The sequence below is a fragment of the Oncorhynchus clarkii genome, unplaced genomic scaffold (assembly GCF_045791955.1).
Source record: "Oncorhynchus clarkii lewisi isolate Uvic-CL-2024 unplaced genomic scaffold, UVic_Ocla_1.0 unplaced_contig_14034_pilon_pilon, whole genome shotgun sequence".
Taxonomy (NCBI): domain Eukaryota; kingdom Metazoa; phylum Chordata; class Actinopteri; order Salmoniformes; family Salmonidae; genus Oncorhynchus; species Oncorhynchus clarkii.
The window spans coordinates 1,349-15,911 of NW_027259725.1; the positions used below are offsets into that span (position 1 = coordinate 1,349).

Sequence of the window (14,563 nt, forward strand, 5' to 3'; positions counted from 1 at the left end):
CAGTCATTAAAGCTGAATTATAGTTACTCTGCAGTCATTGAAGCTGAATTATAGTTACTCTGCAGTCATTGAAGCTGAATTATAGTTACTCTGCAGTCATTAAAGCTGAGTTATAGTTACTCTGCAGTCATTGAAGCTGAATTATAGTTACTCTGCAGTCATTAAAGCTGGATTATAGTTACTCTGCAGTCATTAAAGCTGAATTATAGTTACTCTGCAGTCATTAAAGCTGAATTATAGTTACTCTGCAGTCATTAAAGCTGAATTATAGTTACTCTGCAGTCATTAAAGCTGAATTATAGTTACTCTGCAGTCATTAAAGCTGAATTATAGTTACTCTACAGTCATTGAAGCTGAATTATAGTTACTCTGCAGTCATTAAACCTGAATTATAGTTACTCTGCAGTCATTAAAGCTGAATTATAGTTACTCTGCAGTCATTAAAGCTGAATTATAGTTACTCTGCAGTCATTAAAGCTGAATTATAGTTACTCTGCAGTCATTAAAGCTGAATTATAGTTACTCTGCAGTCATTAAAGCTGAATTATAGTTACTCTGCAGTCATTAAAGCTGAATTATAGTTACTCTACAGTCATTAAAGCTGAATTATAGTTACACTGCAGTCATTAAAGCTGAATTATAGTTACTCTGCAGTCATTGAAGCTGAATTATAGTTACTCTGCAGTCATTAAAGCTGAATTATAGTTACACTGCAGTCATTAAAGCTGAATTATAGTTACTCTACAGTCATTAAAGCTGAATTATAGTTATTCTACAGTCATTAAAGCTGAATTATAGTTACTCTGCAGTCATTAAAGCTGAATTATAGTTACACTGCAGTCATTAAAGCTGAATTATAGTTACTCTGCAGTCATTAAAGCTGAATTATAGTTACTCTGCAGTCATTAAAGCTGAATTATAGTTACTCTGCAGTCATTGAAGCTGAATTATAGTTACTCTGCAGTCATTGAAGCTGAAGTATAGTTACTCTGCAGTCATTAAAGCTGAAGTATAGTTACTCTGCAGTCATTGAATCTGAAGTATAGTTACTCTGCAGTCATTAAAGCTGAATTATAGTTACTCTGCAGTCATTGAAGCTGAATTATAGTTACTCTGCAGTCATTAAAGCTGAATTATAGTTATTCTACAGTCATTAAAGCTGAATTATAGTTACTCTGCAGTCATTAAAGCTGAATTATAGTTACACTGCAGTCATTAAAGCTGAAGTATAGTTACTCTGCAGTCATTAAAGCTGAATTATAGTTACTCTGCAGTCATTAAAGCTGAATTATAGTTAGTCTGCAGTCATTGAAGCTGAATTATAGTTACTCTGCAGTCATTGAAGCTGAAGTATAGTTACTCTGCAGTCATTAAAGCTGAAGTATAGTTACTCTGCAGTCATTGAATCTGAAGTATAGTTACTCTGCAGTCATTAAAGCTGAATTATAGTTACTCTGCAGTCATTGAAGCTGAATTATAGTTACTCTGCAGTCATTAAAGCTGAATTATAGTTACTCTGCAGTCATTAAAGCTGAATTATAGTTACTCTGCAGGCATTAAAGCTGAATTATAGTTACTCTGCAGTCATTAAAGCTGAAGTATAGTTACTCTGCAGTCATTAAAGCTGAATTATAGTTACTCTGCAGGCATTAAAGCTGAATTATAGTTACTCTGCAGTCATTGAAGCTGAATTATAGTTACTCTGCAGTCATTGAAGCTGAAGTATAGTTACTCTGCAGTCATTAAAGCTGAATTATAGTTACTCTGCAGTCATTAAAGCTGAATTATAGTTACTCTGCAGTCATTAAAGCTGAATTATAGTTACTCTGCAGTCATTAAAGCTGAATTATAGTTACTCTGCAGTCATTAAAGCTGAATTATAGTTACTCTGCAGTCATTAAAGCTGAATTATAGTTACTCTGCAGTCATTAAAGCTGAATTATAGTTACTCTGCAGTCATTGAAGCTGAATTATAGTTACTCTGCAGTCATTGAAGCTGAATTATAGTTACTCTGCAGTCATTAAAGCTGAATTATAGTTACTCTGCAGTCATTAAAGCTGAATTATAGTTACTCTGCAGTCATTGAAGCTGAATTATAGTTACTCTGCAGTCATTGAAGCTGAATTATAGTTACTCTGCAGTCATTGAAGCTGAATTATAGTTACTCTGCAGTCATTAAAGCTGAATTATAGTTACTCTGCAGTCATTAAAGCGGAATTATAGTTACTCTGCAGTCATTAAAGCTGAATTATAGTTACTCTGCTGATCCTAAATCGACTCTGAGACGCTTGACACATACGCCACCTGACGTCCCAAAGAGTTGCACCATAAACAATAATCAACTCCTCCCATTTCTCATGATTTATTTTATGTTACCATCATTTATTAGCCATCGCACTGCATTTAATTATGATATTTTATGGGCTATTACCTGAGTGAATGAACCTCAATTCATTCGTTTTAGAATGGCATGAATTGTATTCAGTCTAACACAGGTTGTGAGAGGTACTGTTATATACCGTTAACATGATAATATCCTGTATGATTAGCACCTAGTATCATCAGACAATCACATCTCTACTCCTGCAGGTGTGAAGGAGAACAGCATAGACAGCCTGGTATTTGACACCCTCATCCCCAAGCCCATCGTCCAGAGATACCTCAACCTGCTCATGGAGCATCGCCGCATCATCCTCTCTGGCCCCAGCGGCACCGGGAAGTCCTTCCTGGCCAGCAAGCTGGCAGAGTTCATTGTCACCAAGTCTGGTCGAAAGGTCACGGAGAGCAACTTGGCTAGCTTCAACGTGGACCAGAAATCCAGCAAGGTAAGAAAACGCTCAGCCAATAGTATTAAGGAACTAGTCGCTAAGGAGTCGGCATATTTGTCTATAAATCGCCTCGTTTGGCACTGTACTGTATCAAGGACAGTGGTCCTATTTCAAAGACAAAGTTACACTCACTTTCTGAATAATGGCCACATCTTTAAGCTCACTGTGTGTTGTTTCTGTGCAGGACCTGCGTCAGTACCTATCCAGCCTGGCAGAGCAGTGCAACACTGAGGAGAGTGAGACGGAGCTGCCCACCGTGGTCATACTGGACAACCTCCACCACATCGGCTCACTCAGCGACATCTTCAACGGATTCCTCAACTACAAGTACCACAAATGGTGAGTATAGCTCCACCGGCACAGGAAGGAAGTCTAGCCGCTATAGGATGGTGGTGGTGATGATGATGGGGGTGGTGGTGGTGATGATGATGATGGGGGTGGGGATGATGATGGTGATGAGGATTGTGTTTAACTCAAATGCAACAGTTAGAGTTAATGTGAACACTGGGATTCTATACCAACAACCATTTCTAACTTTACTCATTACAAGATGGTCATGGTGGTGATGATGATGATGGGGTGGTGGTGATGATGGTGGTGGTGGGGGTGATGATGATTATTGTGTTTAACTCAAATGCAACAGTTAGAGTTAATGTGAACACTGGGAGGATTCTATACCAACAACCATTTCTAGCTTTACTCATTACAAGATGGTCGTGGTGGTGGTGATGATGATGATGATGATGATGATGATGATGGGGTGGTGATGATGATGGTGGTGGTAGGGATGATGATGGTGATGATGATGATGATGATTATTGTGTTTAACTCAAATGCAACAGTTAGAGTTAATGTGAACACTGGGAGGATTCTATACCAACAACAATTTCTAGCTTTACTCATTACAAGGTAATGCAATTCGTATTCTATTCAAGATAGTTTACCTACTGTTCCCTGATGAGCACAATCACTGTTGTGAAAGGAAAGGTAAATATCCTTATTGCCTGGCCCTGGTACGTAACTGCACTGTCCTCAGTATGATAGTTCTGTCTTGTCTGCAGCCCTTATGTGATTGGAACCATGAACCAGGGAGTGTCTTCCTCTCCCAACCTTGAGCTTCACCACAATTTCAGGTATGTGTACCTTCACCAACACTCAAACCAGGATTCAAAAGCTTCATTTGCTCTTTGCTTTGAACATATTGTTTTTCCTGTACAGACAACATGTTCAAGCAGATTCGCTAACTAACATGATTTTGGGTCATTTTTCTTCTTTTTTTTAACTCTGTTTATTCAATTTTACACACAAGACAACACAAAACAATATAAATAATATACTCAACTAGAAAAAATTGAAAAAAAAGAATATCTTTAAAGATACCCGTACTTTGGACAAGTTAAACACACCAGGCTACCAAGGTTAAAGGGCCATCTGTAGTACAGGGACAGAGCACACACCTCACCATTGTTCCTGTAAACAGACAAGGGATAGGGGGGGAGAAATCACCCAACCATCCACTGGACCAAAAATAAAGTTTACAATGCTTTAAAAATATCTAATAATTTTATGTAAGAGTGAACAAAATAAAACATTTAAAAAACAGGGCAAAACAAACTCACATTTTAGTCTCTGACAGGGCAAGATGAACAAGGCAGGTCACATTCAATAAGAATCAATAGGCACATCAACCATCAACCCAGAGGGGGGTGAAATACAGACTTATTTTTGTGTTAATATGAATGCCATCAGAGGATGGACTGTTTAAAGACCGGAATGGAGCCCAAGTCTCATAAAACAGTTTGGGGTTCCCACGCGTATTGTATTTAATGTTTTCTAGTTTCAGAGAGCACAACACATCTCCCACCCAATATTTATAAGATGGGGGAGCTGCCATCTTCCAGTTATGTAGTATTAGCCGTCTAGCTAAAAGAGTTGTATAAGCAACAGTGTCCGACTGGATTCTTGACAGGGGGACACCTATGGGCCGTACTCCAAAAGGGGCTATAAGGGGAGACATGTCATATATAGTGTCAGTGTCATATATATCAGAGAAACATTTAAATATGAATTCCCAGAAACCTGACAGTTTGTGACAGCCCCAAAACATATGATACAGTGTGGCTGGTTCTGTTTTACATCGGACACAGGTAGGATCAGAATCTGAGAATATTCGTCCCAGTTTGGCTTGGAGCCTTTTTCAACAATAAGATGTGCTGTATTCTTTTTAAAAGGGTGACTATAAAAAATATAAATGTAACTCAATTAAAAATGAATCAATAGTCAATAGTAAAACTACCAATAAGAACATTATGATTATGTACAGTATTTAATCAACATTTCATTCCTGCTTCCACTAGTAGAAACAATAATACCACCACCAGGCCTACTGCCACAAAATAGTTGTGTGGGTGTCTTTCAAACCATGAAGTCAGTCGACTTGGGCGACCTGACAAAATTCACATAATAAATATTTCTATAGATCTGTCATTCTAATTGAAAGTAAGTTCTATATGAGCCATTTCTATGCTTCCCGTTAAGTTTAGTTTTTGCGTCTTTAAATGGTTTTGTACACCAGCTTCAAACAGCTGACAATACAATATTTTTGGTTATGGAAAATATTTCACAGCGGTTTAGATGATACAATGATTCTCTACACTATACTTGCTGGTTTTGTTACGTAAACTGGAATTAGGTTAACTATTAGAATTTTTCTAAACAGGCAATGGCGGAGTGATTTATGCATAGTGCATCTTAAACTTGGCTAATTAGCTTTGCTATTTTGACCTGATATCATTTTAGGCCTTACACACGTGGTCATTTTTTACGTGACATATTTGAGAAGATGACTAATGTGGCGACAGATATATTTGTCATTGGGTGCATGCAAAATCACACTGACATTCATTGATTAACATTTTCATCACACTGTCACCATGGAAGGTACAGGAAACAGCCCAGCATTTCATAAAATGCCATGAGGCCAAATGTGGCTCAACCTCCACGCTGATACTGGCCTTCCTGACTATGAGTCGGAATTACAATATGGAATGATCAAACCAGAGTGCAAGCCTCAGAACAAGCAGTCATCTTTATTATGACGACTGACAACAGAGCAGTCATCTTTATTATGACGACTGACAACAGAGCAGTCATCTTTATTATGACGACTGACAACAGAGCAGTCATCTTTATTATGACAACTGACAACAGAGCAGTCATCTTTATTATGACGACTGACAACAGAGCAGTCATCTTTATTATGACGACTGACAACAGAGCAGTCATCTTTATTATGACAACTGACAACAGAGCAGTCATCTTTATTATGACGACTGACAACAGAGCAGTCATCTTTATTATGACAACTGACAACAGAGCAGTCATCTTTATTATGACGACTGACAACAGAGCAGTCATCTTTATTATGACGACTGACAACAGAGCAGTCATCTTTATTATGACAACTGACAACAGAGCAGTCATCTTTATTATGACGACTGACAACAGAGCAGTCATCTTTATTATGACAACTGACAACAGAGCAGTCATCTTTATTATGACAACTGACAACAGAGCAGTCATCTTTATTATGACAACTGACAACAGAGCAGTCATCTTTATGACAACTGACAACAGAGCAGTCATCTTTATTATGACAACTGACAACAGAGCAGTCATCTTTATGACAACTGACAACAGAGCAGTCATCTTTATTATGACAACTGACAACAGAGCAGTCATCTTTATTATGACAACTGACAACAGAGCAGTCATCTTTATTATGACGACTGACAACAGAGCAGTCATCTTTATTATGACAACTGACAACAGAGCAGTCATCTTTATTATGACGACTGACAACAGAGCAGTCATCTTTATTATGACGACTGACAACAGAGCAGTCATCTTTATTATGACGACTGACAACAGAGCAGTCATCTTTATTATGACGACTGACAACAGAGCAGTCATCTTTATTATGACGACTGACAACAGAGCAGTCATCTTTATTATGACGACTGACAACAGAGCAGTCATCTTTATTATGACGACTGACAACAGAGCAGTCATCTTTATTATGACGACTGACAACAGAGCAGTCATCTTTATTATGACGACTGACAACAGAGCAGTCATCTTTATTATGACAACTGACAACAGAGCAGTCATCTTTATTATGACGACTGACAACAGAGCAGTCATCTTTATTATGACAACTGACAACAGAGCAGTCATCTTTATTATGACAACTGACAACAGAGCAGTCATCTTTATTATGACAACTGACAACAGAGCAGTCATCTTTATTATGACGACTGACAACAGAGCAGTCATCTTTATTATGACAACTGACAACAGAGCAGTCATCTTTATTACGACAACTGACAACAGAGCAGTCATCTTTATTACGACGACTGACAACAGAGCAGTCATCTTTATTACGACAACTGACAACAGAGCAGTCATCTTTATTACGACGACTGACAACAGAGCAGTCATCTTTATTATGACAACTGACAACAGAGCAGTCATCTTTATTATGACAACTGACAACAGAGCAGTCATCTTTATTATGACAACTGACAACAGAGCAGTCATCTTTATTATGACAACTGACAACAGAGCAGTCATCTTTATTATGACAACTGACAACAGAGCAGTCATCTTTATTATGACAACTGACAACAGAGCAGTCATCTTTATTATGACAACTGACAACAGAGCAGTCATCTTTATTATGACAACTGACAACAGAGCAGTCATCTTTATTATGACGACTGACAACAGACCAGTCATCACCAATGGGGATTTATTTGGGATACAGATTTCAAATATATGCCAAACATCCATCCCCCAAACGGCCCTTATCTTTCGGCCAAACTTGCATGGAATTTCTCTAATGCTGAATTCCAAATCGACCTCTAGTGCCATTCTCTAGTCACTGATCTGAAAGAATTGGATCTAGGTATAAGAAACTTGATGCTTTATCTTTTCTTTCCATAGGCTGATTGGAATAACCACCACATCCAATCATTTCAGGTCTACCGGAATCATGTAGCCTCCAATTCCATCACAGATGCTCCATAGAGTGTGATGCCATACATGTTGTCTCATCATCCTCTTCCCCTGTCTCCAGGTGGGTGCTGTGTGCCAACCACACAGAGCCGGTCAAGGGTTTCCTGGGCCGGTTTCTGCGCAGGAAGCTGATCGAGACGGAGATCAACAGGAACATGCGCAGCAATGACCTCATCAAGGTCATCGACTGGATTCCCAAGACGTGGCAGCACCTCAACGGCTTCCTGGAGGCCCACAGCTCCTCAGACGTCACCATCGGTTAGACAATGCCCCACACACACACACACACACACACACACACACACACACACTTTGAGTTCACATATTTCTAATGATATTTTGAACATTGCACACATGACACCTAATAAGTGTATTTTGGTGCTGTGACTTTGGCTATGTGAGGTAATGCCTTGGCTATGTGAGGTAATGCCTTGGCTATGTGAGGTAATGCCTTGCTCAAACTGAAAGCTGCTACATGGTCAATCAGACGTCTGCATTGGCCGAGCAGCATTTACAGCATTTACGTGCTTCTACACCTGCATTGCTTGCTGTTTGGGGTTTTAGGCTGGGTTTCTGTACAGCACTTTGAGATATCAGCTGATGTACGAAGGGCTATATAAATACATTTGATTTGATATGGCCTCTGCAGAAGTCAGGGCATTCATACTTCTTGCTCTTCGCTGAGCAGCACAGAGCTGTTGTCTAGGAAGTGAGTTTGTGTTTATGCAGGACCTGCCGTCCCCATGTACCGTCAACCAATCATGTCAATGCGGAGCTATACAGAGCCCTCCGGATTATTACAACATTTGAGAGGCGCACGGTGATGCGGTACAGAGCTCAATTTAGCCTCTGCGTCACACCATCCGTACTGCGCCTCCGACCACATTTTCCAATCAAGCATGAATTGTCTCTGATCCCACAAAACACACGGAATGTGTTGTGTTCTGCCTTCAGGTCCCAGGCTCTTCCTGTCCTGCCCCATGGATGCAGATGGCTCGCGGGTGTGGTTCACTGACCTATGGAACTACTCCCTGGTGCCTTACCTGCTGGAAGCCGTCAGAGAAGGGCTCCAGGTGGGTACAGACGGAGGTCAAAGGACACAAAGTAGAGGGGTACCGGTGTAGGGTGAAGTTACCCCTGTCATCAGCATCTAGGATTTCTCCTTTCGCTTAACTCATTTCTCGTTTTGTGGCCACCATTACAGCTGTACGGCAAGAGGGCGGCGTGGGAGGACCCGTCCAAGTGGGTGAAGGACACCTACCCCTGGAGATCTGCCTCCTTGCAGCATGACAGCCAGGCCCTGCTCCAGTTACGGCCAGAGGACGTGGGCTATGACGGCTACAGCTCCTCCAAAGAGGGCGCCTCCTCCAAACAAGTGTCACAGAGTGACACGGAAGGAGACCCACTGGTAAGGACAAATTAAAACAAAGCCCTGAAATGCTGAAAGAAGGTCCAGTACGGGGATTTCTCATTTCTGAAGAAGACCATTGACTGTCGAAACGTCAGTCTTTTAAGCTTGTCTAATAAAACTATGTGTCTTTAATGGTGAGCGAGTGTTGCAACTTTTCCTGTCCCATTCTTTAATTTCCTTCAAATATGTTTCGGAGCATCGTTAAACATTATTGAATTAAGTTTCCACCCTGAACCCTTCTTCCAGCACTTCAGTTTTACTTCAGTTTTAGAGTCCTAGGACTGAGCACCACTTCAGTGGTCCAGAAAATATAGACATATTGGTTAGAGAGCCAGCACAACACAATGATTCAGGGCGGCAGGTAGCCTAGTGGTTAGAGAGCCAGCACAACACAATGATTCAGGGAGGCAGGTAGCCAAGTGGTTAGAGAGCCAGCACAACACAATGATTCAGGGAGGCAGGTAGCCTAGTGGTTAGAGAGCCAGCACAACACAATGATTCAGGGAGGCAGGTAGCCTAGTGGTTAGAGAGCCAGCACAACACAATGATTCAGGGAGGCAGGTAGCCTAGTGGTTAGAGAGCCAGCACAACACAATGATTCAGGGAGGCAGGTAGCCTAGTGGTTAGAGAGCCAGCACAACACAATGATTCAGGGCGGCAGGTAGCCTAGTGGTTAGAGAGCCAGCACAACACAATGATTCAGGGAGGCAGGTAGCCTAGTGGTTAGAGAGCCAGCACCACACAATAATTCAGGGCGGCAGGTAGCCTAGTGGTTAGAGAGCCAGCACAACACAATGATTCAGGGAGGCAGGTAGCCAAGTGGTTAGAGAGCCAGCACAACACAATGATTCAGGGAGGCAGGTAGCCTAGTGGTTAGAGAGCCAGCACAACACAATGATTCAGGGAGGCAGGTAGCCTAGTGGTTAGAGAGCCAGCACAACACAATGATTCAGGGAGGCAGGTAGCCTAGTGGTTAGAGAGCCAGCACAACACAATGATTCAGGGAGGCAGGTAGCCTAGTGGTTAGAGAGCCAGCACAACACAATGATTCAGGGAGGCAGGTAGCCTAGTGGTTAGAGAGCCAGCACAACACAATGATTCAGGGAGGCAGGTAGCCTAGTGGTTAGAGAGCCAGCACAACACAATGATTCAGGGAGGCAGGTAGCCTAGTGGTTAGAGAGTTGGGCCAATAACCAAAAGGTTGCTAGAACGAATCCCAGAGCTGATAAGGTGAAAATCTGTCGTTCTGCCCCTGAACATGTCAGTTAACCCACTGTTCCTGGGCCGTCATTGTTCTCAACCGACTTGCCTTGTTAAATAAAGGTCAAATATTTTTTTTTTAAACATGATGAAGACTGAAATCACAGGCATGTTCTAACTCTGATAGCCGATTCTAATGCTGATATGAATGACTGTTTTATTTGCACAGTGATATGTAAAATAGAGTCATATGAAAAGAGTTTGCTAAGAGAGTTTTACGTTTACTGAAGCTAAGGGAAGTAACATGAAGGAGACCATGTTGGTGGACATAATAATAATAATAATAAACAATAAAAAAAGACATCAGTGAGTAAAGCTGGTTTCCAAGGATACCAATAACAACGTGACAGCAGATGACCTTGTCTTTTGAAAGAAGAAAAGACAAAGGGGGATTTAAACACACAACCACCCCCCTATACACACACACACACACACACACACACACACACACACACACAACCCATTAAGCTCTGAAATGTCAGCAGCTCGTTATTCGGATGACTACACTTTAATTCCACTTTGTGCGTGATAAACCGTGTGGCAGGCGATTCCTGGGGAGTTGAATACGAATGGGCTTTCTCTGTTGGCCACTTAATCCTCAACACATTACTGTGTAATCATCAGAGGAGGCCTGCACAGAGCTTTCCAGCCCTGGCCGCTCGCCTCCCTATAGGCCCACCAGGACCATTACAGGGAAAATGAAGACCGCTGTGCCAGGTGCTTTCCATATATGGTAGGAATGGGCCACTGCGTTCCTCAGGGCCTTGAGGATCGGCTGGTTTTTCATCTTTCTTTTAAAACCACGTCTGATGTAGACCTGAGGAACCAGGTGTGTGTGCACTTGTGTGCAATTAAGCACGATGCAAGTGGAAAAAGCAGCTGACACTCCCTGGTGTCTATCTCTGATAAAGGACCACTGCAATGTCACCTTAATGATAATTTCCAGTCTAAGACCTTGTAGTTGTGATAGTGGACTCTGAATAGCAATGTGGTGTTGGCTCTCTTTTTGTTCACCAGTCTTTTTATTGGTTGTTTGTTTTCTGTGTTTTCCAGATGAACATGCTAATGAGGCTGCAGGAGGCGGCCAACTACTCCAGCGCGCAGAGCTGCGACAGCGACAGCGCCAGTCACCATGACGACCAGCTGGACTCGTCGCTGGAGTCGGCGCTCTAGACGAGAGCTCGGAGAGGAGACCTCAGATGGAGTGACGGAGCGGAGCGCTTTTCAGCGTGGCGTCAGCGAGGCGTGGCGGCTCGAACACTTCCAGGCACCCCACACATAACACAGAGAGATGTGTGTAGTCAGGAGATGTCTGTTAGCGGGGTCGGGGGGAGTAAGCCCTCTGACAAAATGGAGTAGATTTTTGTGTATGGTGGTTGAGACACAGTCCTCCATTTCTCCACTGGATGTGGCATCCCAAAATGCAGGCTGCACGTACACAGTGAGAGACAATTATGTCTGTGGTTCTACACCATACAACTGGAATTGACATTATAGTTTGAATTATGTTGATTCACAGTTGTTGTATTAACTACGGATGTTTACAAGGGCCAAATTCTGGTTTCGTTTACTAAGGTGCTGAACAAAAAAAGGCACGTATCCCTCCCGTCAAACCCTGACCTCAGACGAGCCACATGGTGCTGGTCCCGTGCTTAAACCTGTCCCTAGTTTACAGGCAACGCCAAGACCCTCCGTACACCCCTCGCCAACAAGCACAAAAAGAGCACTGTGTGTCGTCCAACCTACTGCTACTGTGAAACAATGGACAAGTGCCCGTGTTACCGTTTGATATACTGCCAAGGGCACTGTGACGTGTTCGTCCACATCCACAGAGTCCTTTTAGGCTTTTCACACTAGCAGACCTGTTGTTCACCCTTTCCTTAAAGGATGGACAGCACTATGCCAACAGATGGGTGCTGAAGGGAGGGGTGGCTCCTTCAATCCAAGGGCCAGGTCAAGAACAGTACAAGCCTGATATTGGTGCTTTCTCAATGCAAAGCTCTGAGACAGGGGTGTATTACTTCAGCCTTTGGCTCCCTGCTGACCATCCTGAGTGGATAGGAGATTGACAGGAACACACTTCCTGACACACAACCATTCAAATGAAGTGGTCCCGTATCGTCTCAGTGGGTGCTTTAATTTCAGTACAGTGAAGGAGAGTTTTATAACTACTTTTAGGCCAAAATATCTCACAGATCCTGTCAAAGTATGTTGCCCAAAACCATCCACTTTTGTTTCTGACAGTAATATTGTACAAGCAAAATGGCTGTTATACTGTATTTGCAAGTGGAACTGACCAATTGTATAAAAGTTCAAAGGGGTGGGCATTTTTTTAGTTGTTGCTTTTACCCAGTTGAGCTGGGTTCACTTGAACTGTCATGAGCACAACCCGACCCTTTTGATTTTCTAGCCTAAGGAGCATGTTTTAAGCTTTCTAAGGGGGAACATTTTGAAGGAGACTTTTACTTTTACATAACAGCGTGTGGTAGGGACAGAAGCCATTTTGGATTTTGATTGTCCTTCCTCCATTAATGAGTGGGTTGGTTTTGCACAGTTAAAGTGGGGGTGTAAATAATAAAGTATTGCACAGTGAATCAGAGATGCATTCTTCCCTGTTGATGTTATATTACGCTTTAACTCGCTGAGAATTATTGTACGTTGCAACAAAAATACAAAATAGAAATGCAAAAAACCAACAAGCTGTCAGAAACAGGTGTATGTCTTGTGGTGATTGGCTGTCTTGCCTATGCAGGAGGCATACGATGTACAGTATGATATTATTATTTTAAAACGCTGTATATTAATGTTCACTAAATCACTGATTTGAGGAGCAAACCATTCAATTTATTAAGAAAAGCAAATCTGGTCATTGTCACAGATTTCCCTTTTGTGTATTCTCTGGAACTAGCATTTGGTGACTCGTCCCCCTATTCAACAGGCGAAAATTCACTTCACAAAGCATTACACTGTAACATTTCTGAATATACTTTCAGTCAGTCTTGTATTCGGTTTTAGTAGAATCTTTTTTTTTTTGTCATCCCATTCTGGAGGTACTATTTTCCTGCTGTTGTGCTATTTACAATTCCAAATAACAGGTGCTACTGGTCAACTAAATCTATCAGATTCCATTTTCTGCAGAAAATGTTGTCACGACCTCAGGACAAGCTCTTGTTGTCATCACTTGGCTGTGACAAACGTATGTTTTATTTTGTTTTTCCACACATCATCGTTGGTCTACCCCATCAGCCTGCATCTAAACTTACAGCCTGACACACACAGTCGTTGTTGGTCTACCCCATCAGCCTGCATCTAAACTTAGAGCCTGACACACACAGTCGTTGTTGGTCTACCCCATCAGCCTGCATCTAAACTTACAGCCTGACACACACAGTCGGTAAGACATAGCTCCCCTCCAACACAGCAGACATCTAGTCACTCCTCCCTGCTCCCCTAGGACACAATCAGTTGCCTAGTTAACCAGATGTTTTCACAACACAAACAGTGTACCATTATGTCATGGTGACACCATACAATCTCAATGACATCTTAGTTGAAAACATTTACTGCTTTGAGAGAAGAGTTTCTTTTTTGGTTGAAACATTTGTCCTTAAATGTTTTATATTTTGTACATTTGTATGTAACATATCGTGTAAATAGACAGAGACAGCGATTTAAATCATCTGGAGGGATTTTGTAGTCTTTGTAAAGCCCTAATAAATGGTATTTGGTGTCACATGAGCAAACAATGCGTCCGTGCAGTTTTATTTAAACATACATTTGTTTGGGATTGAACTTTGTTCCTGCCAGAACCAGCACCTGTATCTGTACAGTACAGCTGGGGACATCATTTGTTCTCCTCCATATATTTCCTCTGGTACAGACCTTTCCCTCATAGAGAATCAGATATCCCCAGAACAAATGTTAACACACACAACTGCTCTTACCTTTATTTACGGTCGCTCTTTGCTAGTGTGCAGTTTTATTTAA

The 14,563-nt window shown here is 41.6% G+C and overlaps 1 protein-coding gene across 1 annotated transcript; it reads left to right on the forward strand.

Moving 5' to 3' along the window:
• Nucleotides 1-2,590: 2,590 nt before the first annotated feature.
• Nucleotides 2,591-13,268, forward strand: LOC139400769 (neuron navigator 3-like; the record flags this gene model as incomplete). The annotated part of the gene is made up of 7 exons (XM_071145416.1): nt 2,591-2,826; nt 3,014-3,168; nt 3,891-3,962; nt 7,967-8,163; nt 8,860-8,978; nt 9,110-9,313; nt 11,630-13,268. Coding segments are annotated over 7 exons (1,103 nt in total), but the record flags the coding sequence as incomplete, so codon positions are not given.
• Nucleotides 13,269-14,563: the final 1,295 nt, after the last annotated feature.